The 26140-nt window shown below is 44.7% G+C and overlaps 2 protein-coding genes across 2 annotated transcripts in view; one reads left to right on the top strand and one right to left on the bottom strand.

Moving 5' to 3' along the window:
* CLTRN (collectrin, amino acid transport regulator) overlaps positions 1 to 26140 on the bottom strand; it is a 78653-nt gene that overhangs the window by 45590 nt on the left and 6923 nt on the right. The window lies entirely within an intron of this gene.
* On the top strand, positions 709 to 26140 carry CA5B (carbonic anhydrase 5B). The gene is given in 9 exon segments (XM_060138620.1): positions 709 to 942; positions 1901 to 2024; positions 5563 to 5749; positions 13568 to 13765; positions 16962 to 17026; positions 17028 to 17067; positions 19505 to 19569; positions 20629 to 20784; positions 25946 to 26140. Coding segments are annotated over 7 exon segments (861 nt in total). The 5' UTR covers positions 709 to 942; positions 1901 to 2024; positions 5563 to 5607.

Genomic DNA, 26140 nt, shown 5'->3' with positions numbered 1-26140 from the left:
GGGCACAAGGTACCTAAAAAAGTCGTCTGAAGGAGACATCCATCAGGAAGTAGAGGAGTGTGCTTACTCCATGCAGCCTGCTAGCATTTAAAGTCGGCTGGGAAGCTGGTAGGAACACAGTTCCAGTTGGTCCTCAGTTACGTTTCCTATCCGGTTTCTGCTCTTGGACTTCTGGTGTTTGGAACTGGGAGAAATATGAAGAAAATCCATTTTTAGGCGTGGAGCAGAGATCCGCAGGCTCGTCTCACCCTATACACGCCACTAACATCTAGCTCCGAGACCCGGGCGACTTTCTCCTGAAATTCGTGAGGCCCGCCCGCTTCTCTGCGGCTTCCCAGGACCAGGCTCGGCCAGCAGAGGGAGAGCAGGAGGCGTGGACCAGGCCAGAGTCCAACCAGAAGGGGATGGCCTGGGAACCCAGGGAGTGGCCATGGCGGAATGCGGAATGCAGGGAATCGCGCATGCGCGGAGTTAGCGTGATCAATGGGGACCTCAGGGTTGTACAGTGCGGCATGGGCGGAGCGCCGGGATTGGCCAGGACAGAGGGGAGTGGAATATAACCCGGGCTTGAGGGGCGGGGTTTGGACAACCGTGGGAAGGAGCGGCAGCGACGGCCACTTCGGGAGAGGCGTGGCCTCGGCGTAGCACAGAGGCTTGACCTGAAAATGTGGGACTCAGTCGGTGCGTAGCCGCTCGTAAAAGCAAGACAGGCTTGGTCGAGACTGCGGGAGAGGTGGGCAGAGGAATTACCAGAGTGGAAAGCAGAGAAATGGGCACAAGAGAGCGACGGGGGGTCAGCGAAACGAGCGTGGCCCAGAGGATAAGAGGAATGTGAAAGGACTCAGATCAGGGGCGTGGACTCCGATGAAAAGGCGGGGCCACGGAGTAGCGTATGGGATGCAAGTGACGTAACAAAAAGGAGGGCCCTGGTGTAGGCGCAGTGTAAGGATTTACCGTGAACGTGGGCGCGGCATGTCCGTGGGGGCGTGGCTTTACAGTTCTAAGGTGTGCAACAAAGATGGTCCGGCTCCAAGGAGGGGTGGGCCCACGGCGAGGCCAGAGGTGGGCCCAAGTTAGCGCGCCGGCGCGTCACCGCGGCCGGAGTCCCGGAGCGATGGCAGCAGGGGCAGTCAGGCAGTCAGGACAGAGAACAGGTGCAGAGCTGGGTGGAAAACAGGTTCGGGCTCCGACACGGGGAGCGTGGCCAGGGCGGGACTTTAAGCTTCTTCGGGACGTGGGCCGGGCGCGCGGGGAAGTGACGTGATAGGCGAAATGACGTGTCCCGGCGTGAGGGGCGCGGCTAGGCACAAGGAGGCGTGGCCAAGATGGCCGCGCGCCTGAGCCTCTCATCCCGGTAGCGAACAGAGTGGTTCCCGCTATGGGGAACGTTCGGGTAAAGTCCGGCGGCGATGTGGAGCGTGGGCAGCAGGGGAGCGTAGGCTAGCAGAGAGAACAGGGATCCTCTCATACACACGATCAGGCGCTGCAGTGGGCCCCGGAGGCGGGACAGCTGTTGACCCCGCTAGGATGGCCACAGTCCCGGCGGGGCTTCTCTGTACGATGGGGGTAGGGGAGGCAGGGAGTCGCCCCATCTCTACTCTAGTCCTGTTCCTCCGCTCTGAGGGTCACCAGAAAACTACACCCCCTTACCGTTTTGTGCATTTAAAGGTCGAACAGCTGTCCCAGAGAGTCTGGGAAGTAAGGGGGTTGCAGTTTCAGAAACCGAGGCCCAGCAAACTGGATTCACTCATATCTGCGTTGTTGATTTTCTTCCTGACTATACCAAGGGCTACGGACGGATTCACAACCACCCCCGGGGCAGGGGATCAGCAGCTATATCATGTGGACAAGTCTGAGTCTTCTCTACTCCTCAATTCTTTCTTCTATCCATTTTCTTTAGTGCCCCGTCCTGGAGCTAGAGGGGAAGAACCTACCAAATACAGACGCTGTTGGTGGCTGTAATTCTTTGTGGCGTGAGTTGAAAGCTACTGCTCAGAGGATGCTGGAAAGTCGTTGTTATTAGTGTAATTCCCTCTTGTTTATTTTTTGCTGAGAAAGCTTGAGAAATATGGGGAGATAATGAAGATGTGTACACCTTATGTTGAGTAGAGTTCATTCTCTGTCAACCACTGAAAACCACATTGCTTTCTGCTTCCCCTTTTTCCTTTGCTGACACTCTGGTCATCTCCACTCTGCTGCTTAAAAGTTTTGCTGGAGTATGGAGAGAAGTTGGAAGTCTCTGGTGAAGGAAGCTTGTCCACACGCTACCCATAAGCTGCCCCTGCACATCCCTCAGAACGGTCTCTGTTCTCAGCCTGCACTGAAGTCCACAGTGAACCAATGTTCCCCAGCCCCATGCCCCCACTCTCCCTTCTGGGTCCTGATAAAGAGCTACACTGTTCTTGAGTATTTTGGAAATGAAAACCTTTCAACTTTCTAGGGCTTTCCTACTTCACTCAGAAATTGTAAACTCAGTGCCAGGTCTGAAATGCACCTAAAGGCTGAAAGCAGCAAGGGCACCATTTCTGTGCCTGTGCACGCCTGCCCCGTTGTCCCTGGAGCCAGGCAAAAGGCTGCCACCACTCGTAGTTGGAATACAATTAGTTGCGTTCCTTTTGACTGAATATGAATATTGAGGAAATCTGATGGAAGGAGGGAAATGCATTTCATATCATTCCACTGGAGCAATTAGTGCGCTGGAGCAATTGCAGTGCGCTAAGCAATTATAGAAATGTAACCTTTGGCAACCCTATATTGGGATCATAGAGAAGAAGTGGGTGAGAGGAGCAAGCTGAACTTTCTCAGTCAAGATAAGGAAACATAACTTCTAATTTAAATTTCAGAGAATTGCAAAAACACTGTCTTCCTTTCTAAATCAGAAGGCAAGAAAGTGAAGGGTCCATCTGATAAGAATCAAGGAATTTTTCTTCAACGCAACTGTAACCTTTAGTAGGTTTTTGTGCTTTGTTTTTTGGGTTTTTTTGGTGTTTTGCATAAGTACAAATGGCTTAACCAGGCAGAGTTGAAGAGCCAAGGCATTTAATAAATACACAATCTACAAGTGATTCTAAAAGGCTGTTAAAATCTGTTCATTCACACATTTCTGTCTGCAAAACAGCAGATGAGGACGGTGTAAGTAAAACCCAAGAGCATATATAATCAGTGATAGCAAAGGGCATGTAGCATAGAAAGCTTACCTTCCCTAGGGCCCATCCAGCTCATGGTCACACCTTTCCTGTGCCTGTACAACAAAATATAACTTATTGAGAAAATGTATTCTACATTTATACGTTCCAGGGTTCACCTGGGGCCTATTTAATAATGAGTATTAGTTTATTTGTAATGCTAAATTTTGCAGTTTATAGTCTAGGTGCAAATTCATAAACGTTTTTCTGATAAGCATCTTTCTTTCCGAAGCACATACCTGGACATTAATAATCTCACATATTGTTACACGTATTATAGCCTAGCATTAGCTAAATTAAGTTTCTTTCTATTAGGATTTCCCTGGAACCCTCCTTGGCCCTGACCTTCCATGCTCCATTCCTTCCTTGGTTGCCTTTGACCATTCCTTCTCCATCTCTTGGCCTCCTTAATCACTCCATTTTGTTGGTCTCTATACACCTGTTACCCCTGGGGGGAGGGTATGTTCCTTCTCTCTCTAGCCTCACAACCTCTCTTGAGCACCAGAGCTGCACTACCAACTCTCCCTAGACCTTTCCTCTCGCCTGCCCCCTTGGCACCTCAAACCCAATAGAATTAGTAGTAAGAGCGCCATCTTTCCCTCCCTGCCAGCTCCTGTGCCGGGTTCTGTTTCTTTGTTCAGGGGTTCATCCTCGTTCTACCATGAGGTAGAATATTCTACCATATTTCCTCACTTGAATTACTGGAATTTCATTTCAAACTCCACATGCCCAAATCTGAGCTGCTGATTTCCCACCCAAAACCTTTTCCATACACAGTCTTCCCATCTTAGTTCGTGGCAAGTCCATCCTTGCAGTTGTTTAGGCCAAGCATCTGCCAGTCATCTCTGACTGCCTTCTTTCACATCTTACGGGCTGTATCCCCAAGATACATCCAGTACCCAGCCACTTCTCACCACGTCCACTGTGACATCCTTAGTTCCAGCCCCTGGATTATCCTGAATGGGCTCCCTGCTTCTTTCTTTCATCCTGGTCAGTTTCCAGTAGGGCACTGTGAATGAGCTTTTTAAAATGTAAATCAATTCACATTCCCACCAGCAGTGCAAGAGTGTTCCCTTTTCTCCACACCCTCTCCAGCATTTATTGTTTCTAGATTTTTTGATGATACAGCCACTATGGAGAACAGTATGGAGGTTCCTTAAAAAACTGCAAATAGAACTACCATATGACCCAGCAATCCCACTACTGGGCATATACCCCGAGAAAACCATAATTCAAAAAGAGTCATGTACCAAAATGTTCATTGCAGCTCTATTTACAATAGCCCGGAGATGGAAACAACCTAAGTGTCCATCATCGGATGAATGGATAAAGAAGATGTGGCACATATATACAATGGAATATTACTCAGCCATAAAAAGAGACGAAATTGAGCTATTTGTCATGAGGTGGGTAGACCTAGAGTCTGTCATACAGAGTGAAGTAAGTCAGAAAGAGAAAGACAAATACCGTATGCTAACACATATATATGGAATTTAAGAGGGAAAAAAAATGTCATGAAGAACCTAGCGGTAAGACAGGAATAAAGACACAGCCCTACTAGAGAGTGGACTTGAGGATATGGGGAGGGGGAAGGGTAAGCTGTGACAAAGCGAGAGAGAGGCATGGACATATATACACTACCAAACGTAAGGTAGATAGCTAGTGGGAAGCAGCCGCATAGCACAGGGAGATCAGCTCGGTGCTTTGTGACCACCTAGAGGGGTGGGATTGGGAGGGTGGGAGGGAGGGAGACGCAAGAGGGAAGAGATATGGGAACATATGTATATGTATAACTGATTCACTTTGTTATAAAGCAGAAACTAACACACCATTGTAAAGCCATTATACTCCAATAAAGATGTAAAAAAAAAAAATGTAAATCAGAGTATGTCCCTCCTCTACTCCGAAAACTCCATTGTGTTCCCACTTCTCTTAGAACAGTGGTTCCCAATCAGAGGTGATTCCCCTTCTCCAAGGGACATCTGCAATGCCTGGAGACGTTTTTGATTGTCACAAATGGAAGGAAGGTGCCACTGGTATCTAGTGGGTAGAGACCAAGGGCGCCGCTAAACAAGCTACAGTGCAAAGACTAGTCCTTTACAACAGAGTTATCTGGTCAAAATGTCAACAATGCCGAAGCTGAGAAACCCTGAGTTAGAGAAAGAGCCTTTACAATGGCCTACATGTCTCCTTGATATGGCATCCACTACCTCTGGACCTCACCTCCTACCACCCTCTGCCTGGTTCACTCCACTCCTGCTGTATTTACCTCCCCCTCCCGCATACTAATAATCTGAATGATGTTTTCCACGTGATCGGCCACCTCTGTTGTTTGCGACTTTTCTTCCTCTGTCCTCCTTTTGCTCTGGGTTATTAGGTTCCTTCAAGTTACTTGGGAGCTGATCAAGACTTCAAGCTAAAGATGGTGATGATGAGTCGCCTGAGGGTCATTCTTCAAGCCTCTCCATGCAATGCACAGTGGAGAAGGTTCCAGATTCCGAGGTCCATGCTAGCAAGGCCCTGCAGCCTCTACACCTGTACTTACAAAACCCGGAACCAAGCCTGTGAGTACATGGCTGCCTGGAGAGAGCAGAAGCCTGGTTGTTCCCTAACAGTCACATGTGTTGAGTGTCTGCAGCTCTGATGTCAGTAGCATTCCAGACTGGGATTAGATGCCTTGAGAACTGAGAGTCAGAACCCATTATTTCTCTGTTTGTTCAAATATGGAAAGCCTTTTTCTCCCCTAGCTTTATTGAGATATAACTGACCTAAGTCTAAGGTATACATCATGATGATTTGATACACGTACATACTGTGAAATGATTACCCCGGTGCCGTGTGGAAAGGTGTTTTCTTCACCAATTTTAACTTGTTAAAATGATGTCATGCAGAAATAGGTCAAAGAAGTCCTAAGTTTCAAATACTTTGAACCTGTTCTTTATTGTTTTTTGTTAGCAACCGTCTTTTTACTAAAATTGATCCACGGACTGCGAATTATTTCTGTGAGTCTGAACATTCTGGAATTTGCATATTCATGTTTGCAAGCAGTTCAGTAGCTTCATACTCTGGAATATTCCGTCCCTCGTTACAAATTGCAGAAGAGGTGCTTCTAGGTGACCAGCTCGCCAGTGTGAGCTCCGCTGTGAACCCAGCAGATCAAGTGAGGCAGCAGATGGTCCTCCCTGACACCACGGCGCTACTGCCATGGGCGTGGGTCATCCTGTGCTGTCGGGGTGGACTGCACTGCAGATGCTGCATGGCATCCCTAAGTGTCCCCTGGGGGGCCAAGTAACCCTGGTACAGAACCCCTGAGATGATCGGAGAGGATAATGTGTGTGTTAGTGGAGACATAAGTTTAATGAAATGGTTAAGCATATATGCTAAGTAGTTACATATTCTCCACCATTCACAGTGAATTCACACAGAGTTTTCCAGTGTTGGTTTGCTTCCAGATTCTAGCTTTCTCAACTTTTCCTCCTTGGGTTTACTCTCTTTGACCCTGTTTTGCACATTACAAAAGGGATTTATTAGTAATGCTAATCTAGCTAAATCTATTGCCTTGAAACTGCTTCATAAATATATTTTTACTGTAAGTTTGTTTCCTCCGATGTTGACTGTGTTCTCATTAAACTGAGCTGGTCTGAGTCATAATAAATTTCTGGTTGCTGGGTGCGGCTTCCTACCATCAGGCCCCCATCCTACACGGACTGGCTTATTCTCAACACTGGCACTTTGCGGTCTAAGGCTTAAAATGGAAAAAAGTAGTCATATTTATCTAGTTACTAAATTTTGTGTGAGTGCTTTCCTTATTTTCTTGTTTGTTTATATATACAGAAAGTATTTGTTTTTATTTACAGAAAGATGGAAGTAAATCCAATATGCTCGTGTCTTTAGGATAGTTTGCTCCTTTTAGTGCTGACAGAACCCAGAAAGTATTGGCTTAGGGAGGTAGGGGCTTCTCTTGATTAATTTCCCACATCAGATGAAATGTTCTTGTTTGTAACTTACTAGAAGAAACAGGTCACAGTCACCGTTTGATTTTGGTTTTCGAATATTACTCTGTCCCTCCTTGTTTCCCCCAGGAGAATATTTGGTCTTTGCTGCCCTGGGCCACTGCGCATGTCCTATTTGTATATCCTGGTCCCTCATCTGTGTAGTTGTAAAGACGATACTCATTGATTCTGGAAGCTCAGTACCCCAGCGGAAGGCCCAATACACTTGTGACCCAGAGTGACGCAAGACCACTGAGGGTTAGTTAATGTGGAAAGTCCTTAGCTAGCGCCTGCCACACACTGAGAACTCGGCCTTGGCAGCGACCTCTAGTACCACAGTCGTTATCATCATCACCACCTTCATCACTGTCATATGCTCAGCACCTCCCTCAGATGTCTGACCATTGTTAGGATCCGGGAGCCGAGTAGGGAGTGACCGAAGGAGGAGGCTGCGGCGAATTTAGAAACAGCATTTCACTGGGGCCTGTGCCCTGTGCTCTGCCTTCACTCCGCACCATCCCTCTCCCCGAGGAATCACTGGCATCAACTCAAACTGCTGTTGGCTGTGATCTCAAGTGGCAGACAGTAAATGTTGACAGCCCTAACCCTGCAGACTGGTGATATGATAAAATAAAGATGAAAGCCTGCATCTATTACCCACGATGAAAATAAAATCACTTTCATTTCTTGTATCATCTAGTGAAATTTAGCCTAAATTTCTGTCACATAAAAAAGATTTAGGGTTTCCGGGCGGCGGGGACGGAGGTGGGCTTGGCGGGCCGCACGGCCTCGGGGCCGGAGCTCGGGTCCCCCGCCCGCCCCAGCGCCCGCTGCAGGCCGAGCCCCGCGCCCCGCGCCTCCATCCTGGGTCGCGGTGGTCGGAGGTGCGCCCGGGTCCGCGGGACAGGCGGGCGCAGAGGTCGTTTGTGTTTGAGGGGGCGGGGCTGCGGCGAGGTTCCGGCGCCTCCGCGGAGCACCTCGGGTCTGGGGCTGGGGGCGCCCGCGGCTTGCTATGCTCTCCGCACCCTCCCGGCTCTGCAGCCTCGAGAACACGGCTAGGCAGCAGTAGTTTAATGGGGAGTTGGCCTGCTGGGAACTAGGGGCCTGCTGGGGTCTCAGTTCTTGTCTGGCCCCGGAACACGAGGTTGCCAGGCGTGTGACGGCAGCAGGTAGCAGCGAGCCGCTGGTGCGGTGATGAGCAGGAAAGGAAGGACACTGGCTCTTGGCCTGTGAACCTAGGCAAGAACGACCAGCCAACACAATCCAGACCAAGGTCCGTGGGCCCAGCTCGGTCCTGTGCGGCTGGTCAGTGGAACAGACCTGCAGGTGTGGCTCTTGTCACTCTAGGACTGGCTTCGGGACAGATCCTGCTGATGAGCCCAGAGCACCGCCCTCAGCTCTCCAAGAGAGTGCGCCTGAGTGGAGCCAGGGCGGTGTGTACCACTCAGCACGGCCGCCCTGCGTGTCCAGTCTGCTGGCAAGGGCAGTGGGGAGCCGGGGGAAGTCATGGCCTTGCGAATGTCCTCTGATGAAAAAGAACCTGCAGGCTTATAGAATAACTTTTGTGTGGAACGTTGGTGTGCTGAAAAGCAGTTCTGTGTGCCTTTCCCCCTTGGTGTGGATCAGCAGTGCTGAGGCAGCAGGCGTGATGCAGAAGTGTGAGCAGAGACCATCTAGAATCCCCAAACTCCAGGGAAACTAGAGGTGACAGCCAGCCTAGTGAAGAGGCAGGAGGCGGGGGCGGGGGCGGCAGCCCAGCAGGCGCCCCTCGTCTCAGGGCCCTAATCCTGGCTCCAGCCGGGTGGTCAGGGGAGCTGCAAGGTCTTCTGGACGAGCAGAGCCCACAGTCCTGAGCTGTTCTTCTCTGTGTTTGGGTCATCTCCCCCCATCCAAGGGGAGAAATCTAGATGAGGTTTAAGAACTAGTGCTTTAAGAATGTGGATCTCATAGTTGAAACCTCGGAACACGTGTCTTCAGCACAAGGTGTTAAAGTGAACGGAAGGATTCAACGCCTTTTTGAGGAGGGTGTCTCCATGTGGGCAGAACTAGAGAATAAATGGGTCTTGAATAAAAAAAAAACAACAAAAAAAGATTTAGGCATGAGATCTTAGACCATAGGGAAATAAGTTTAATAATATTAATTTTTAATTTAATGAAATATAAAGAATGTCATCTAGAATGGAAATGGTACAGATTTGTTATTATTCTATTGATTCTTAACGTTCATGATCTCCCTAGTTTTAGAAGTAAGAGGAACATTTATTTTTAGGACAAATCTCAGTAGAATAGCACTGTATAAAATGTAGCTACTAGCCCCATGTGTGTATTTACATGTAAATATATTCAAATTGTATGGCCACCTGTGGCTAGCACTTACTATATTAGAAATTTCCATCATCAGAGAAACTTCCATTTGACAGGACAAGTCTATATTATAACTTAACTGTGTTAGAAAACTGTTCTATTATTTCTCCAATTCATTTTGAAGGACACTAATAAAGCCTGGAGAACGAGAGTATTCAAAAGCTTGTTTTGCAACGTCTTCACAGAGAATTCCGTTAATCCCCAGATAATATAGGCTGGGATACCCAGACTGTGTTGTCTTCCATTAATTTTCAAATAATCTTGAGAAACAGTGGACCTATTAGCCCTGTGGAATTACAGTAACGGCCTCAGGGGTATCTGCAGCTACAGTGAACTAACAAACAGCCCTGAACTGACCACCAGGAAACGTGGGCCTTAGTCTCCTGCACTGGTAACTGCATGTGATGCTGTGGTTACCTGGGCTCAGCATGAAAGTGCCTTTTACAACCCTGATGCTCTAACAAGGCACTCTGTGATTATCCCCAACAAAGTCACATGGAGGGTCCCTGTGTATCCCATCACTGCAATAAGCCCTAGGCCTGCTAGGATGGTGTTCAATTTGACGAGGAAATAGCCCATCTCAAGAAAAAGGACAGTACAGGGCAAGGCACTGGAGAGAAAGCTAGTGATGGTATAGAGCAATAATGTCCAAAAGATACATAATGTGAGCCACATAGACACTTCTAAATTTTCTAACAGTCACACTAAGAAAGGGATAAAGAAACAGGTGAAATTAAGTTTAGTTATATACTTTAACTCACTATATCCAAAATATTATCACTGTAACATGTAATCAATATAAAGATTATTAGTGAGGTAGTTTACAGGATTTTCTCCTAAGTCTTCAAAGCCCAGTGAGGTATCCTACAGTTTCAGCACATCTCACTGACTGACCAAGGGGAGTAGCCTGGCAAGGTTCTGGAATAGCGTGGCAAGAGCAGAGCTTGGGAAGAATGAGGAGAAATAAAATTAGATGGGCGAGATGGGTTCCTACTAGGAAAACCTCGACGCTTGGATGCAGAAGCTTGGACTTCACATAGTCTTTTAACATGGGAACAACATGATGAAGGTGGTAATTTAGGAAAACTGATGGATGGCAAAACACAGTAGAGGGGAGTAAGAGAGGAGGAAAAGTGAGCAAGAGGACCTTTCCTTGAGGAAAAGTCTGTGGTACAGGGGCCTGAATGAGGCTGGTGGTCATGGGCTGGACAAAGAAGAGATAAACCTCAAAGATCCTTAAGGAGAAAACAATGCGGCGCTCAGTAGAGTAAAAGGAAATAAAGATAAAATGGGAATGACCCCTTCCCAGTAATGCTCTTTATCTTATACATTCAATCCACAAGCAGGGACTGAAAGCCAGCTCAGTTCTTCATGGGGCTTGCAGAGCCGTGAGGGTGCAGAAAACTAAGCATATATGCATATACTTATCATCATACACATGTAATAAACGATTTGAAGGAAAAGATCAGAATGCTATGATTAATAAAAAACAAGAGGGGATCGCATAAGAGGATAGGGAGGTGCGGAGGCGACACTTTTGCTGAAGACGTGATAAGCCAAGAAGAGGAGCCAGCCCTGAGCTGAATGAGGGGAGATTGATTTCTGAGAAGGAGCAGGAACTGAGGGGCTGAGACAGGAATGATCCCGAAAGACGGACACCCCCGAGGCTGGAGCTGAAGGTGGTACAAGCACAAAGTAAATCGAAGACAGGACCAGTCATGTAAACAGGAACTAAAGCTGAGCACATCCTCACTGTGGAATCTAAAGGGACTGTGTTGCTCTCAGTGTTACATTAGTGACACCTTCCTAACGACAGTGTGACGTCGTGCCCTTAAACCATGGCTGACAGAATCACTCTCTCTGTTTATTTCATTCTCCCCACATGAGAAGAAGCTGGAAACGCAGGCTCCGTTAGTCAGAACACGTAATCACCTTCCGACTTTGAGGGGAAGTCTGAGTAACCACCAAGAAATCATTTTAATCTGTATTTTGTTAAAATGCAGGAAGAGGAAGGGAGGAGAGAACAAAAATGTGAATTTATCATTAGCAAAACGAGCCCTGGGCAAAAGCTGGCTTCACGAAGGGGACAGTGACCAAGGGCTCCCTGGTGGGGGGATGCTCTGGGTTCCTAAAGGAGGAGGTGGGTGGGGGAAAGAAAACCTGGAAGCTGAACTTGTGAATAGAGGGGCATACAAATTGACGGGAGCGTTATGACCATACAAGAGCAGCTGAAGGAACAGGCCCAGTTTCCTTGGGCTGGTGTTTGTGTGGGTGAGAGAGTAGACTCTAGGCCATTTCCTGAATGAAGTGGGGGACGATTTGGGTGGAAGAGGGCATCGTCTTAGGGATCTGCTCTGTATTCCCTTCTCCCCTAGTCTCCTTACGAGACCCACACGAGCTGGTTTTGAAGGGCGTGAATGCTCAAACCCTCAGCCTCAGTCTGAGCATCTCAGAGCGGACAGTGTTGTCAGGTTTCTTTGTGCCGGCGGGCAGCTTTAAGACTGAATCATGGCTGTTCTCGGGGGTTTCTGGAAGTTTTAAAATATCAAATTAAAAATTAATCAGTATGGCTGATTCATTTTGTTGTGCAGTGGAGGCTAACACAACATTGTAAAGCAACCATACGCCAATAAAAATTAATAAAAAAACAATTAAAAAATTAATCAAATACAGCTTTTTATCCCAACAATAGCATTTGGATAATCAATACTCAAAGGGCATATACCCAGTAGGGCGCTACAGGGCACGGAAAAAAGGGAGGAGGTATGGCTCCTCCCTGCAAGGAACTTGCATTCTAATCTGATACCAATATGACTATTGTACCAATTCATATGCATTTTTCATTTTAGATTTCTGAAACAGAAAGTCCTCCTTCTCTAAAGTAAGTTCTTGTTGTTCAGAAGTTATTTTACACTAAGGGAGAAAACCCAAAACGTTGGGTTCAGACCTCTCTAGAGACGAGATTACCGCATTATATGAAAAAATTGAGCGGGGGGTGGGGAAAGGGAATGCCCTGAGTTTGCCTATTGCTTTCTGCTCTAGACCAAGATTTCTCAACCTTGGCATTAATGATATTTGGGGCCACGTAATTCTTTCCTGTGAAAGCCCAGCCTATATACGTAGGATGTTTAGCTGCATCCCCAGCCTCTACCCACTAGATGTCAGTAGCACCCTCCTCCAGTTTTGACCACCGAGAGTGTCTCCAGACATTGTCCAATGTCCCCCGCGGTCAGAATCGCTCCCTCCTTTGAGAACCACTGGTCCAGAAACTGCCTTGGAGCGCTCTGTGTCTATGCCGCTGGGGCACTTGTACCAAAAAATCGAAGGTTAAGATCCTGCTTTGGGCAGCTATCTCAGGAAGAGAACCGTCTCCTCTGTAAGAGGAAACCAGAGGCAAGCTTGTTTTTTACAAGTGGAGTGCCAGTGACCCTGCCATGCACAGGGGGGGTTGACTGGGCAGCAGCTGCCTTGTCACTTTCACCAATCCTCAGACTCATTCTCAGTGGTGGGGTGAGGTGCAGAGGGTCGTTGGTAATGATTTATCTTGATTCGTATTTTGTCCAGCTTTCCTGTTGGTCTCGGTTCTGCCCATCCGTGCTGATTCTAAAGGGCAGAGAGCTGGACCACCCGAATTATACATGTGGGTTCTATCCATCATGTGTGGATAGCTCTTTCTTTGTTGTAAGAAGTTTCCTGAGATTTATCAGGGACTTGCCACAAAGACCTGGCGCTCGACTCTTTGGTAGAAAAATCACCGTCAGTGATGTCATCAGCACCCGTGTGGGACAGAGTGTGCGTGTACACCTTAATATATACAGTGTCATAGCTATTCATGTGGCAGGACTCCAGGGACCTTAGCAATGCTAACATTCTACCCAGGCTTTGCAGGATGGCTGCCTAATCCTCACAGCTGGCTCACATAAGAGCTGAACCCAGCATACACGCTTACATGGGACCATATCATCCCCCCAGTGGGATTCCAGCTAGTGTCATCTCGAGGACAGCCCCCGATGTGCTTTCTCCTAGTGCACCCTCTCTGGGAGAGCGTGGACCTGGTCCCGGGGGGTGAGCGCCAGTCGCCCATCAACGTCCGGTGGAGGGACAGTGTCTACGATCCTGGCTTAGAACTGCTCACCATCTCTTACGACCCGACCACCTGCCTCCGCGTCTGGAATAACGGGTACTTTTTCCTCGTGGAACTTGAAGACTCTGCAGATAACTCAGGTGAGAGCCAGACCTGTCTGTGGTCTCATCTGGAGTTAAAGGGACAGTTTCATGTCAGCACAGGCCACATCGCAAGGCCTCCATGGGAGCGGGGACCTCTTTTGTTAGCAGTGGCACGGGACCCACCGGACTCTTTTTTTCGTTGTGTGATACACATAACATGAAATGTACTCTCTAAGCCTTTTTTTAAGTATATGGTTCAGTAGTATTAACTACATTCACACTGTTGTGCAACTGTCACCACCATCCAACCTCAGAACTCTGTACCCATTAAATAATAACTCCTTATTTTTCCCCACCCTCCAGGCCCTGGCAATGAACATTTTCCTTTTGTTTCTATGAATTTGACTTTTGGGTGCCTCACTTAAGTGGAATTATACAGTATTTGTCTTTTTATGACTGGATGATTTCACTGAGCATAATGTTTCCAGGTTCATCCGTATTGTAACATGTGTCAGAATTTCCTTCTTTTTGAAGGCAGAATAATATTCCATTGTATGTACAGTTAATCCGTAGACAACACAGAGGTCAGGGGCACCAACCCTCCACAAAGTTGAGAATCTGAGTATACCTCATAGCCAGCCCTCCATATCTGCATTCCTCCATATTCTCGGATTCATCCAGCTGGGGATCATGTAGTACTGGAATATTTACTTTAGAAAAAAATCCATGTATTAGTGGACCCAGGCAGTTCAAACCCATGTCGTTCAAGGGTCAGCTGTATATACCACATTTTGTTTATCCCTTCATCTGTTCGTGGACACTCGAGTGGCAGCCGCCGTTTGGCTATTGTGAATAATGCTGCTGTGAACATGGGTGTATGAATATCTTTTCAAGATGCTGTTTTCAATTCTTTTGGGTATATACCCAGAAGTGGGATTGCTGGATCCTCCTTGGACTTTTTTGAGTGTATGAAAAATGTCTCTTTTCATTTATATGCACATTTCCATCTACTAGTATAAACAGTATTTCCTGTTAATACATATATCTCTGTGTATAGATTCTATAACTGATGTAGAAGATAGGGCGTGAAGTTAAAACTTTGCTAGAAATTTATTTTCTGTGTGTGTTGAATATGTGGTAATGTTCCTCTACTTGCTGACTTTACAAATAACTTTTATATTAAATAGCAATGTTTAGTCAGATTTTAAATGATAAAATTGCAATACAGTTGAGCCTTGAACAACACAGGTTTGAACTGTTTAGGTCTATTTATACATGGGTTTTTAAAAAATAACTACATACTACAGTACTACACCATCCGCTGTTGCTCGAATCTACAGATGCGGAACCGAGGATAAGGAGAGCCAACTGTAAAGTTAAATATGCTGATTTTCAACTGCGAGGTGGTTGGCACCCCTAGCCCCTGCGTTGTTCAAGGGTCAACTGTACAGGGCAAAAGGCTAGTCAGGCAAGAAAAAGGCCTTTTATATTTGTGGTTACCCAATAACATGTATGTATTTTGTCATTCATTGATTTATTTATTCATTCAACATTTACTAAGTGCCAACCATGTGTCAGACATTGCACTGAGTGCTAGGAATAACAACTCGATTCTTGACCTCCCAGAGTTCAAAGTCTAGTGACAGAAGCACACATTAAATTAAAACGATAAAGCAAGTGTGATTTGAAGAAGGGTTTCTAAAAGTGCTGTGGGACCACAGAGGAGGGTGTGATGTAGACTGCTCAGAGGAGTCTATGATGATTCCACTAAGGAGGGGACATTTGTGTTGGGTATTGAAAGATGAAAAGGAGTTTGCCAAGAGGATTAGAAGGGCATCCCAGACTGAAGGAAAACCATGTGCAGAAGCAGATGTTCAGAAAGTGGTCAAAACCCAAAGTGGCCAGAATGAGAATGTGTGTTGTGGGAAGAAGCGGGAAGATTGGTGATCATTGAAGATTAAGAGGGTAGGTGGAGGGCTTCCCTGGTGGCGCAGTGGTTAAGAATCCACCTGCCATTGCAGGGGACACGGGTTCGAGCCCTGGTCCAGGAAGATCCCACGTGCCATGAAGCAACTAAGCCTGTGCACCACAACTACGGAGACTGCGCTCTAGAGCCGGTAAGCCACAACTACTGAGCCTGTGTGCCACAACTACTGAAGCCCACGCGCCTAGAGCCTGTGCTCCTCAACAAGAGAAGCCACCGCAGTGAGAAGCCCGCGCGCCACAATGAAGAGTGGCCCCCACTCACCTCAACTTGAGAAAGCCCGCGCGCAGCAACGAAGACCCAACACAGCCAAAAATAAATAAATAAAATAAAATTTAAAAAAATATATAGTTTTTAAAAAAGAGGGTAGGTGGAAGGCAGGCTTATGAGACACTGGTTATTTTTAAACAGAGTGGCATAGCATGATATCATCTAAATAATTGGTCAATTGCTTTATTTTTTGAGATTGACCCAGGCAACCGTGCAAGGACAGCTTAATCCACATGGGAGACGGTGGGAGCCTAAATGAAGGCTGTGGCAGTCGAAAGAGAGAGAGCAAGTTTTAACAAGCATTTTTAAAATAAAATCAACAGAACTGGGAGACGAGAAGGCTTCAAAGTGAGGAGAAGGCAAAGTTAACCATGACCTTGAGGTGTCTCACTTGGGAGGCTCTGGGGATGGCAATGCCAGAAAGTTCATGAATGATGGACAAGGATAATTTGTAGGGAAGCATAGGGAGCATATAAGGAAATAAAATTTCTTCTTACAACTTTTCCCCTAATTTAATTTTAAATGTTACGTTACAAATAGAAAGAAACACATTTTAAGTGGTTACCCCTCAAAAAAGAAATGTGTCTTCAACTCCTGTCCAATTCCCATAAGGAGAATCTATTTCTCTCAAGATAAGCATCTTCTCTCCTTTTGATGCAAATGGGTTTTGGATTTTAGTATTTCCTGCAAATCAAGATGGGAATGAACAAATGTTGATCCCTCACTGAAATGTTACTCACTTTACTATATAATTAAAAAAATTTTTCTCCCCAAATAAATCCCTTTATTCCAAAGTAATATTAATCCACATGGAATTAATTGCTGCTCCTGCATAAGTTTCTTCCTGTTCTTTATTTCTATCTCATTTTGCATCAGATTGTCATGTCTTTCCCAGTGGCTTTATTTTAGGTAGGGAAACATGTTTAAATAGTGTATGCTGAATAAGGCTGCTGAATTATTTTGGAGCAATCCTATATGGTCAGGCAGTACTTCTTTTAGTGGTGTTTCAACTGTACTTGGTACATCAGAATGCAATCCAATTTGAAAGCTTTGAGGATGCAGCAACTGGAGGAAGATGGTTTGGCTATGGTAGGAATATTTTTTAAACTATTTTTAAAAACCTTACCAAGTTTAAATGATGTGTTGTATTCTAGAATGAAAAGATAGAACATTAGAATATTGTTATTTACTTTAAGAATATGGGGATCAATACATTGGTAAGATAAACAATGCTTAAAATACAGGACTGTTAAGAATATATTTCAAATGGTATGAAACTGGGCTGTCCAATATGGTAGCCACAAGTCATGTGTGGCTGTTGAGCACCTGAAATGTGGCTACTGTACGTGAGGAAACGAATTTCAAATTTTGCTTCAGTTGATTGTCATTTAAATTTAGGAACTGACAATTCAGTTACTGGAAAACTTAAAAATGTTTGGGACAGCTTGGGTATGTTATCTACATTTTCAAGTGTAAAATATACAAATCAAGTATTTCTGATGAAAAGTTAGCATCCAAATTGATATGTGCTGTATGTATTAAATACACAACGTATTTTCAAGACTTAGTAACTTTTCACATTGATTATATGTTGAAATGACAATATTTTGAATATATTTGGTAAAATAAAATGTTTTCAAAATTAAGTTCACCTGTGTGTTTTTTGTTTTTTAACTTCTTCAATGGAGCTCCTAGAAGCTTTAAAATTACCTCTGTGGTTTGCATTACATTTCTATTTTTAGGCACTGGTATAAAAGGATAAAAGCAAATAATACTAAATATCAGTTAAAATGTGAGATTTGATAAGAATGTATTTTAAATGGAGTAAAAAGATAAAGGCAAACAACTAAGGGAAATTCAGGAAAGGAACTAAACATTTAAGAGTGTGATGTGACTATACATTTGCTGAGTGCTTCATTTATCTCCCATAGAAGTCTCTGTGGTGGACCCTCATCTCCGTTTTTAGATGGAGAAAGTAAAGGTCAGTGAGGTTAAGTGCTTTCCTGCCAGGTCACTCAGCTAGCACCTGGAGAACTGGACTGGAGATCTGTGGACCATACTCTGCACAGCACCTCTGAGCTCCTGCAGGTTCCATAGGTACAGGCCTCCTGCAGGCTCCCTGCCTTAGTCCACTCTGGATGCTGAGTGTTTTAAGGATACCCAGGTTTTAGTCTAGTCAAGTATGGTAAGACACACACACATGGAAATGGCTATCATGAAGGAAGAATTTTATTATACTCACAAATACCTAAAAAGAGGAGACATGGCATGCCATGCCATGCATGGCCACATGGGGAAGTACCAGGGGTGGTCAGGAGGCAGAGAGGGCAGGGGAAGACATGGACAGAACCTTTGTTGTGGTTTCCATGGGAAGGAATGGGTGAGACAACATAAGCAGGCTTAGGATTGGCCACTTTGGATAATTTCAGCAGGCTCTGGGCATAGAGGCTTCCCCCAGTTGTCTGGTACGTGGCCCTGGGGTGACTAGGGCAGAGGAATAGTAGCTCAGAGTATTAAGAATCCCAAAAAGGAAGTCGTTGGGGTCTGAGCTCTGGATTGGTTGGTTTGTACATGAAAGGCATGCTCCCTGTTGTTTGTTCTCTCTAGCAATTGACTAACCTCGGGAGAGGTGATCCCTCTAGCATCAGCAAGGCCTCAGATATCAAAGCATCAAATATAGAAACTGGAAAACATAGTTATTGCACTGAAGCTCCTCAGGACTCAGGGGCCTGAACTGAAAGCTGGGCCTTACTACGCGCTGGCTTGCCCTGACAGCTTCAGCCTCCAGAGCCTCTGTGCGCCAAGCACCAGTGAGACCCAGAGGGGAAGCTGATGGAGTAAGGGACACCTTTTCCTGCAGACTGTGGGTTCCAGCCTATCAGCAAACAGCCTGCTCATTTGTTTTGTATCTACTTTCACTCAGTGATGTTTATAACATTCTAAATTGTCAATTTCAGTGCAGTTCCAGTACTGTGGACTGTTTTTAGGTAATCACCAGGTATCTGACTTTATCTTATTTTTTAATAATATGTTTTATTTATTTATTTTCTAATTCATTTTTGGCTGAGTTGGGTCTTCGTCGCTGCGCGCAGGCTTTCTCTAGTTGCGGCGAGCGGGGGCTACTCTTCCTTGCAGTGCATGGGCTTCTCATTGCGGTGGCTTCGCTTGTTGCGGAGCACGGGCTCTAGGCGCGCAGGCTTCAGTAGTTGTGACACGTGGGCCCTAGAGCGTGTGGACTTCAATAGTTGTGGGGCATGGGCTCAGTAGTTGCATGTGGGCTCTAGGGCGCGTGGGCTTCAATAGTTGTGGCTCACGGGCTCTAGCGTGCAGGCTCAGTAGTCGTGGCGCATGGGCTTAGTTGCTTCATGGCATGTGGGATCTTCCCGGACCAGGGATCGAACCCATGTCCCCTGCATTGGCAGGCGGATTCCTAACCACTGCACCACCAGGGAAGTCCAGGTGTCTGATTTTAATTCACGTTCTATTACAATTCTAGAGTGAGATGTCAATTGTTTTTAATATTTTCTCATCTATTGTTCTTTAGCTAGGCAAATATCATAAAGAGCAACAGAAACTGGTGGATACTACGGCTTCAATTACGCATTAGGTAATTTTTCCCCCTAAATCACTTGAAATATATTTTATGTTTTAATCTCAGAGTGGAGACGCTAACATGGCACTTTGAAAGGGAAAATGTTAATTCACCTCAGTGTAATTCAGGCTCTCTTTGAAAGCTGCCCCTTAAGACAACTTGCCATTTATGATGCTTGTGTTGAGAGAGCCCCTGGCCCTGGGACACTTTGCAGAGGAGAGACATGATTCTGTTGGTGGGCACAGACGGCGGCTCTGGTTTGGCTGCCATGCCAATGAGCACTCAGAAACTCAGGAACGTGAGTCCCCTCCTCTGCTCCCGACTGCTGCTCCTTCACAGTCCTGTGCAAACACTCAGGGAAGCCTTCTGGGCTCTAGCTACCCTCCCATAGGCAGGGGGCACAGAAAAGTCTGACAGAAACTTGGCTTGTCCAGCTTTACAGAACAATTACCCACATCCTTCAGGGTGGATACCTCTGTCCAGCCGTCAAGGTTAATTGTTCAATATTCAGAATCCCAGAGGGGCTGCTCTCTGCAAGTCTGTCTTCCCTCCCCTCCCTGCCTCTGTCTCCACCCTGCCCTCCCTCTCCATCTCCCTCCTTTTCCTCCTCCCTCCCCCACCCCCACTCCACCCCCATCTACTTTCCTCTCTCTCCCTCCCTGTTCCCCTCTGTCCCTCTCTCTGTCCAGGATCCTGTCTCCTCGTAATTTGCACTGCATTTTAGAAAGGTGAATTCTATTAATCTCTCTTGAAGAGGAAAAGCCTCCTTGTTTATGCACCAGCTACCACCTAATGCCTCCCAAAGAGTTCAGAGGACAGCACCTGCTATAAGCTCACTAGAACGAAGGGAGAAAATGGTTTTTGCTGTGTTCCCACTGAGGACTATCAGAAATACATGGTTAATTGCAGGAACAAAGCATGGGTATGATTCTGTCCTAAGGTGCCCAGAGGTACCTGGAGCTCATCTGGACCACTGCTGGTCCTCAGACTCCCCTAGAATCATCACCACATCATCTGATTCCTGAGTGGTTTTCAGCATAAAATGATAACTCGATGACCCCTTCTCTTGGCCAGGACATGCTTGTGGAATTTGGGTCATTCGACCCTTCCTGTCTGATGCCTACCTGCCCAGATTACTGGACCTACTCAGGGTCCCTGACTATCCCACCACTCTCTGAGTCTGTCACTTGGATCATTAAGAAGCAGCCCATAGAGGTTGATCGTGATCAGGTACGTTCTTTCCACATTTCTATGTAAGGAAATTCTAGTCTGCCCCTTTAAAACAAGGCTGGGCTCAAACTTTGGCATCAGTTTTTAACATCTTGTAATGCTCATACATTTTTATTAAAATGCGCTAACATCTTGTGTTAATTTGGATATGAATTAGGAAATGCTTCAAATTAACTAGAGAGAAGAGGTAAAACTTAGGAAACATAAGCTTTTTACTTCCATATTTGACAATGACATATGTTTTATGCATTGTATATTTTATATATAAATACAAATCTCTATATAAACAAGACCCTTTTAAAAGGAAGAATGAAGGCTGAAAATGGATGTGCTCAAACCCTGTAAAATCTTTAAGGGAATTTTGCTATGGAACCTCAGGATAAAAGCAGAACCCAACAATGTCTGTCCAGAAATTTTAAGTCAGTTGTTTTGACCCTGGAGTCTATTGTTTCCTTAGCAACTAAGTGGTGATTACTATGTTAATACACATATTCTATTTAATTCATAACATAACTGAACTGCAATAATATTTGCTTATGCTTGCTTTATGGGATTTTAATTAATCACAAAGCATTTTCACAAGAACAAAAGGTTCCAGAACCTTTTTTATGAAGCCAGGATAACTGACACCAACACCCACCAAAGATCAGACCAAAAAAAAAAAAAAATGTACAGACTGGTATGTCTGAAGGATATGTTTTTTAAAAAGCTAAAATAGGGACTTCCCTGGCAGTCCAGTGGTTAAGACTCCACGCTCCCAATGCAGGGGCCATGGATTCGATCCCTGGTTGGGGAACTAAGATCCCGAATGCTGCATGGCATGGCCAAAAAAAAAAGCTAAAGTAATATTTTATAAACAGAAGCCAGCAGTACCTTAAAAGAAATATATACTTTGTGAGAACCTATTGTATAGCATAGGGAACTCTACTTAGTGCTCTGTGGTGACCTAAATGGGAAGGAAATCCAAAAAAGAGGGGATATATGTACACATATGGCTGTGGTGACCTAAATGGGAAGGAAATCCAAAAAAGAGGGGATATATGTACACATATGGCTGATTCACATTGCTGTAAAGCAGAAACTGACACAGCAGTGTAAGGCAACTATACTCCAATTAAAAAAAAAAAAAAAGGGACTTCCCTGGTGGTCCAGTGGTAAGAATCCACACTCCTAATGCAGGGGGCCGGGGTTCAATCCCTGGTCAGGGAACTAGATTCTGCATGCATGTGTTAACTAAGAGTTCAGATGCTACAACTAAGAGTCCACATTCCGCAACTGAAAAAAAAGATCCCGCATGCCACAACTAAGACCCAGCACAGCCAAAAATAAATAATAAATTAAAAAAAAAAAAGAAATATATATTTTGTCCAAGTAGTAGTTATTCCAGTAATGCAAGGATGGTTCAATATTACGAATGATATTAATTCATCATATCAGTGAATCTAAATATATTTTAAAAATAATCATTTCCATAGATTCTTAAGAAGCAGTAGCAAAATTCAACATTCAGTTTTTTAAAAAATTTTCAATAAAATAGGAATGTATGGAGACTTCCCTAACTTGATAAAAGAGATTGATCTCAGTTCTAAAGTATATAGTATGCTTAATACGGAAAAGAGAATTACTATGTTAAATTTTAACTGAAGTTATATTTTGGAAGTAGTCAATATAATTGGACCAGAAAAGAAAAAATAAATTAGAAAAACAACAAAAAGAACTACTGCAAAGATAACTGAGTAATTAGTGGAGCACAATATTAATTTCTAGAAATCAGTACACTGGACATGTATACATCACAATCAGTTAAAAGATATAATGGAGGGCTTCCCTGGTGGCTCAGTGGTTAAGAATCCGCCTGCTAATGCAGGGGACACAGGTTCAAGCCCTGGTCCGGGAAGATCCCACAAGCCGCGGAGCAACTAAGCCCGAGTGCCACAACTACTGAGCCTGCGCTCTAGAGCCTGCGAGCCACAGCTACTGAAGCCCGCACGCCTAGAGCCCGTGCTCCACAACAAGAGAAGCCACTGCAATGAGAAGCCTGCGCACTGCAACAAGGAGTAGCCCCCGCTCGCCGCAGCTAGAGAAAGCCCACGCGCAGCAACAAAGACCCAATGCAGCCAAAAATAATAAGTAAATAAAATAAATGAATTTTCAAAAAAGATATAATGGAAGAAAGAATGCTATTTATAATGGAAAAAAATACAAAATACCTTGGAATCAGCTTAACAAGAAAACTTAAAACATTTCTAAAGGACACAAAAGACTTGAGTTGATAAAATTCATTCCATGTTATTGAATAGGAAGACATCATAGACACCTTTGATGTCAATTCTCCTTAAGTTGTTATTGGCCATGAATTGTTTATTCTTCATAAATTTGATGTAATCCCGATAAATATACCAATAGGATTTTTTAATATAAATTTATTTAAAAAAATTCAATTTATTTTTGGCTGCATTGGGTCTTCGTTGCTGCATGCAGGCTTTCTCTAGTTGTGGCGAGCGGTGGCTACTCCTTGTTGCAGTGCGCAGGCTTCTCATTGCAGTGGCTTCTCTTGTTGCAGAGCATGGGCTCTAGGTACGTTGGCTTCAATAGTTGTGCCACGTGCGCTCAGTAGTTGTGGCTTGTGGGCTCTAGAGCACAGGCTCAGTAGTTGTGGCACACGGGCTTAGTTGCTCCATGGCATGTGCGATCTTCCCAGACCAGGGCTTGAACCTGTGTCCCCTGCATTGGCAGGTGGATTCTAAACCACTGCACCACCAGGGAAGCCCATACCAATAGGATTTTAAAATAGGTATGCTACTTCTAACCTCATGTGGAAAAAGAAAAGTATAAATAAAGAGCCAGGGAAAATTGTGAAAGAGAAAATGAAAGATGATTAAATCAACCAAGTTATAAAGCCTCAATAGTTAAATAGTGCTGTACTGGTACACAAATAAAGAGATCAATCATAGGATGAAAACTGTAGATTCAGAAATATGTCCAAGTACATATGAGAATTTAGTTTATGATAAAGGTTGCATCTCAGCCCAGTGAAAGGGAAAGATGAGATTATTCAGTAAGAGCGATGGGGACAATCGAGCAGACATTTGGGGGTGAAAAGTTGGACTGACCATTCAAACCTTACACAAGAATATATTCCAGACATATTAAATGTTAAAAATACTGCCATAAAAGTACTAGGATAGGCATAGGAAAATCTTTTCGTACATCCAAATGGAGGAAGCTTTTTTCTAACCATATATCAAAACCAGAAGTCACAGAGATAGCAACTGGTAAGGTAGACTACATAATTTTTAAAAAAAAATTCTGTGTCAGGCTTCCCTGGTGGCGCAGTGGTTGAGAGTCCGCCTGCCAGTGCAGGGGACACGGGTTCGTGCCCCGGTCCGGGAAGATCCCACGTGCCGTGGAGCGGCTGGGCCCGTGAGCCATGGCCGCTGAGCGTGCGCATCCGGAGCCTGTGCTCTGCAACGGGAAAGGCCACAGCAGTAAGAGGCCCACGTACCGCAAAAAAAAAAAAAAAAAAAAAAAAAAAAAAATCTGTGTCATGAAAACCACCATAAACAAATGACAGAATACAGAGTTTGCTCATAAGCCTGGGCTTGGTGGCCTATACGTTTATTCTGCTACTATCCTTCATATTTAAAAATTGACATAACACTGAAAAATAAATAAATTAAATAAATAAATCAGAGGGTCAGTGGCCCATGTGGGGACTTTTCAAATGAAATTTCAACATAGAAAATTCAGTAAGAAAAAAATGTTAGCTGTCATCAATAATCCTAGTTGCCTACAATCTTACCACTAAGTGTTAATCATTGTTTGGATAAATCCTTCTGGTCTTTTACTTATACAGATACACATAAATCCTTCTGTTCTTTCATCTATATAAATATATACAATTTTTTGAACAAAATGGAATCATTCTGTACATGCCATTTTGTTGCTCTTTTCACTCGATGATGTGTGGAACATTTTATAGATAATAAACATTACCTTCAATATCATTTTTAATGGCTATATACTAGCCCATTTTATAGCTCTAATGAAATATATTATTGATACTTGTGCTATTTCTAATCTTTTGCAATTAGCCAAATAAAAATAAACCTGAACTACTCAGACACGTTCCTAATTAATGAGGGTATATGTGTGATTTGCAAGTACGGTCACTGTGTTGGGTGCTTGTCCCTGGCCTACTTGGCCTGAAGTCTTTAATCCAGACAAATCTTCCCATGCTTGCCTGCTGTGCCCTAGGCTGTCCTCTCTGTAGCTACAGTGTGCCTGATTGAGTGAGGAAAAATGCTACAAAGAGCTTTTCCAGCTGGCTTGAAGTCAAGTGTTCTATAACATGGTTGCTCAGAAAGCCAAGGGGCTACTGATTGATGCTACTGCCACACTGGAAAACAAGCCTTTGATTTGGGATCACTCCTTTTACACTGAGCTGCACTGTTCAGTACCTTAGCCACAAGACACGTGTGGGCATTTAAATTTAAGTATAAATACATTTAAATTGAAACTAAATTAAAAATTTAGTTCTTGGTCACAATGGCCACATTTCAAGTGCTCAGCAGCCAGCCATTTGTGGCCTGTGGCTGCTGTAATTAGGACCTTTCCTTCACCACGGAGAGTTCTATTGGACAGTGCTGGCAGGAGGCACCCCACTGCCTGTTAAGACCTCCACCTGCATTGCCTTGTCCACAATGCCCAGGTGCGGTAAGCAATCAAGACTACGTTATGTTAAGGATTCAGTTAAATTTTGAAAAAACAAAACATTTTTGGCACTGTTACTATATGCATCAAGCCTTTTATTTATTATCCTGTAGCCTGGCTATTTTTGCCCATTTAAAGATGAGGTTTCTGAGAACCAAAGATGAAGTAACTTGGACTTGGCACATGGCTAATACGTGGGGGACAGGGCCTTTGATCGCCAGTCTTTGAATCCCAAGTGCCCCACTGGCTTCATCACGTCCTGCTACTCTCCTCACACAACATTTTATTCCCTGTCCAGCAGTGAAGGGATTCCTGCCCAGAAGTAAATTCTCCTTCTGTATCCAATTTTAGACAAATGTTTCAGGGTAGTAAAAATGAAAGTAATTTATTCATGAAGTAAAGCTGTTTTTCTATTGAAATTATTTATGCTTCCTGTTTCTGTTTCTAGCTTGAGCAATTTCGGACCCTGCTCTTCACTTCTGAGGGGGAGAAACAGAAAAGAATGGTGGACAACTTCCGCCCCCTTCAGCCCCTAATGAACTGTACTGTCCGCTCATCCTTCCCTCACGACTATGTGCTGAACATACAAGCAAAGCCCAAGTCATCTACCAGCCAAGTGACCCCCTTAGACGCCATTATCTAG

Source organism: Lagenorhynchus albirostris, chromosome X, assembly GCF_949774975.1.
Source record: "Lagenorhynchus albirostris chromosome X, mLagAlb1.1, whole genome shotgun sequence".
Classification (NCBI taxonomy): Eukaryota; Metazoa; Chordata; class Mammalia; order Artiodactyla; family Delphinidae; genus Lagenorhynchus; species Lagenorhynchus albirostris.
Note: the sequence above shows the minus strand (reverse complement) of the source record. Positions and strands in the feature narration are given on the sequence as shown.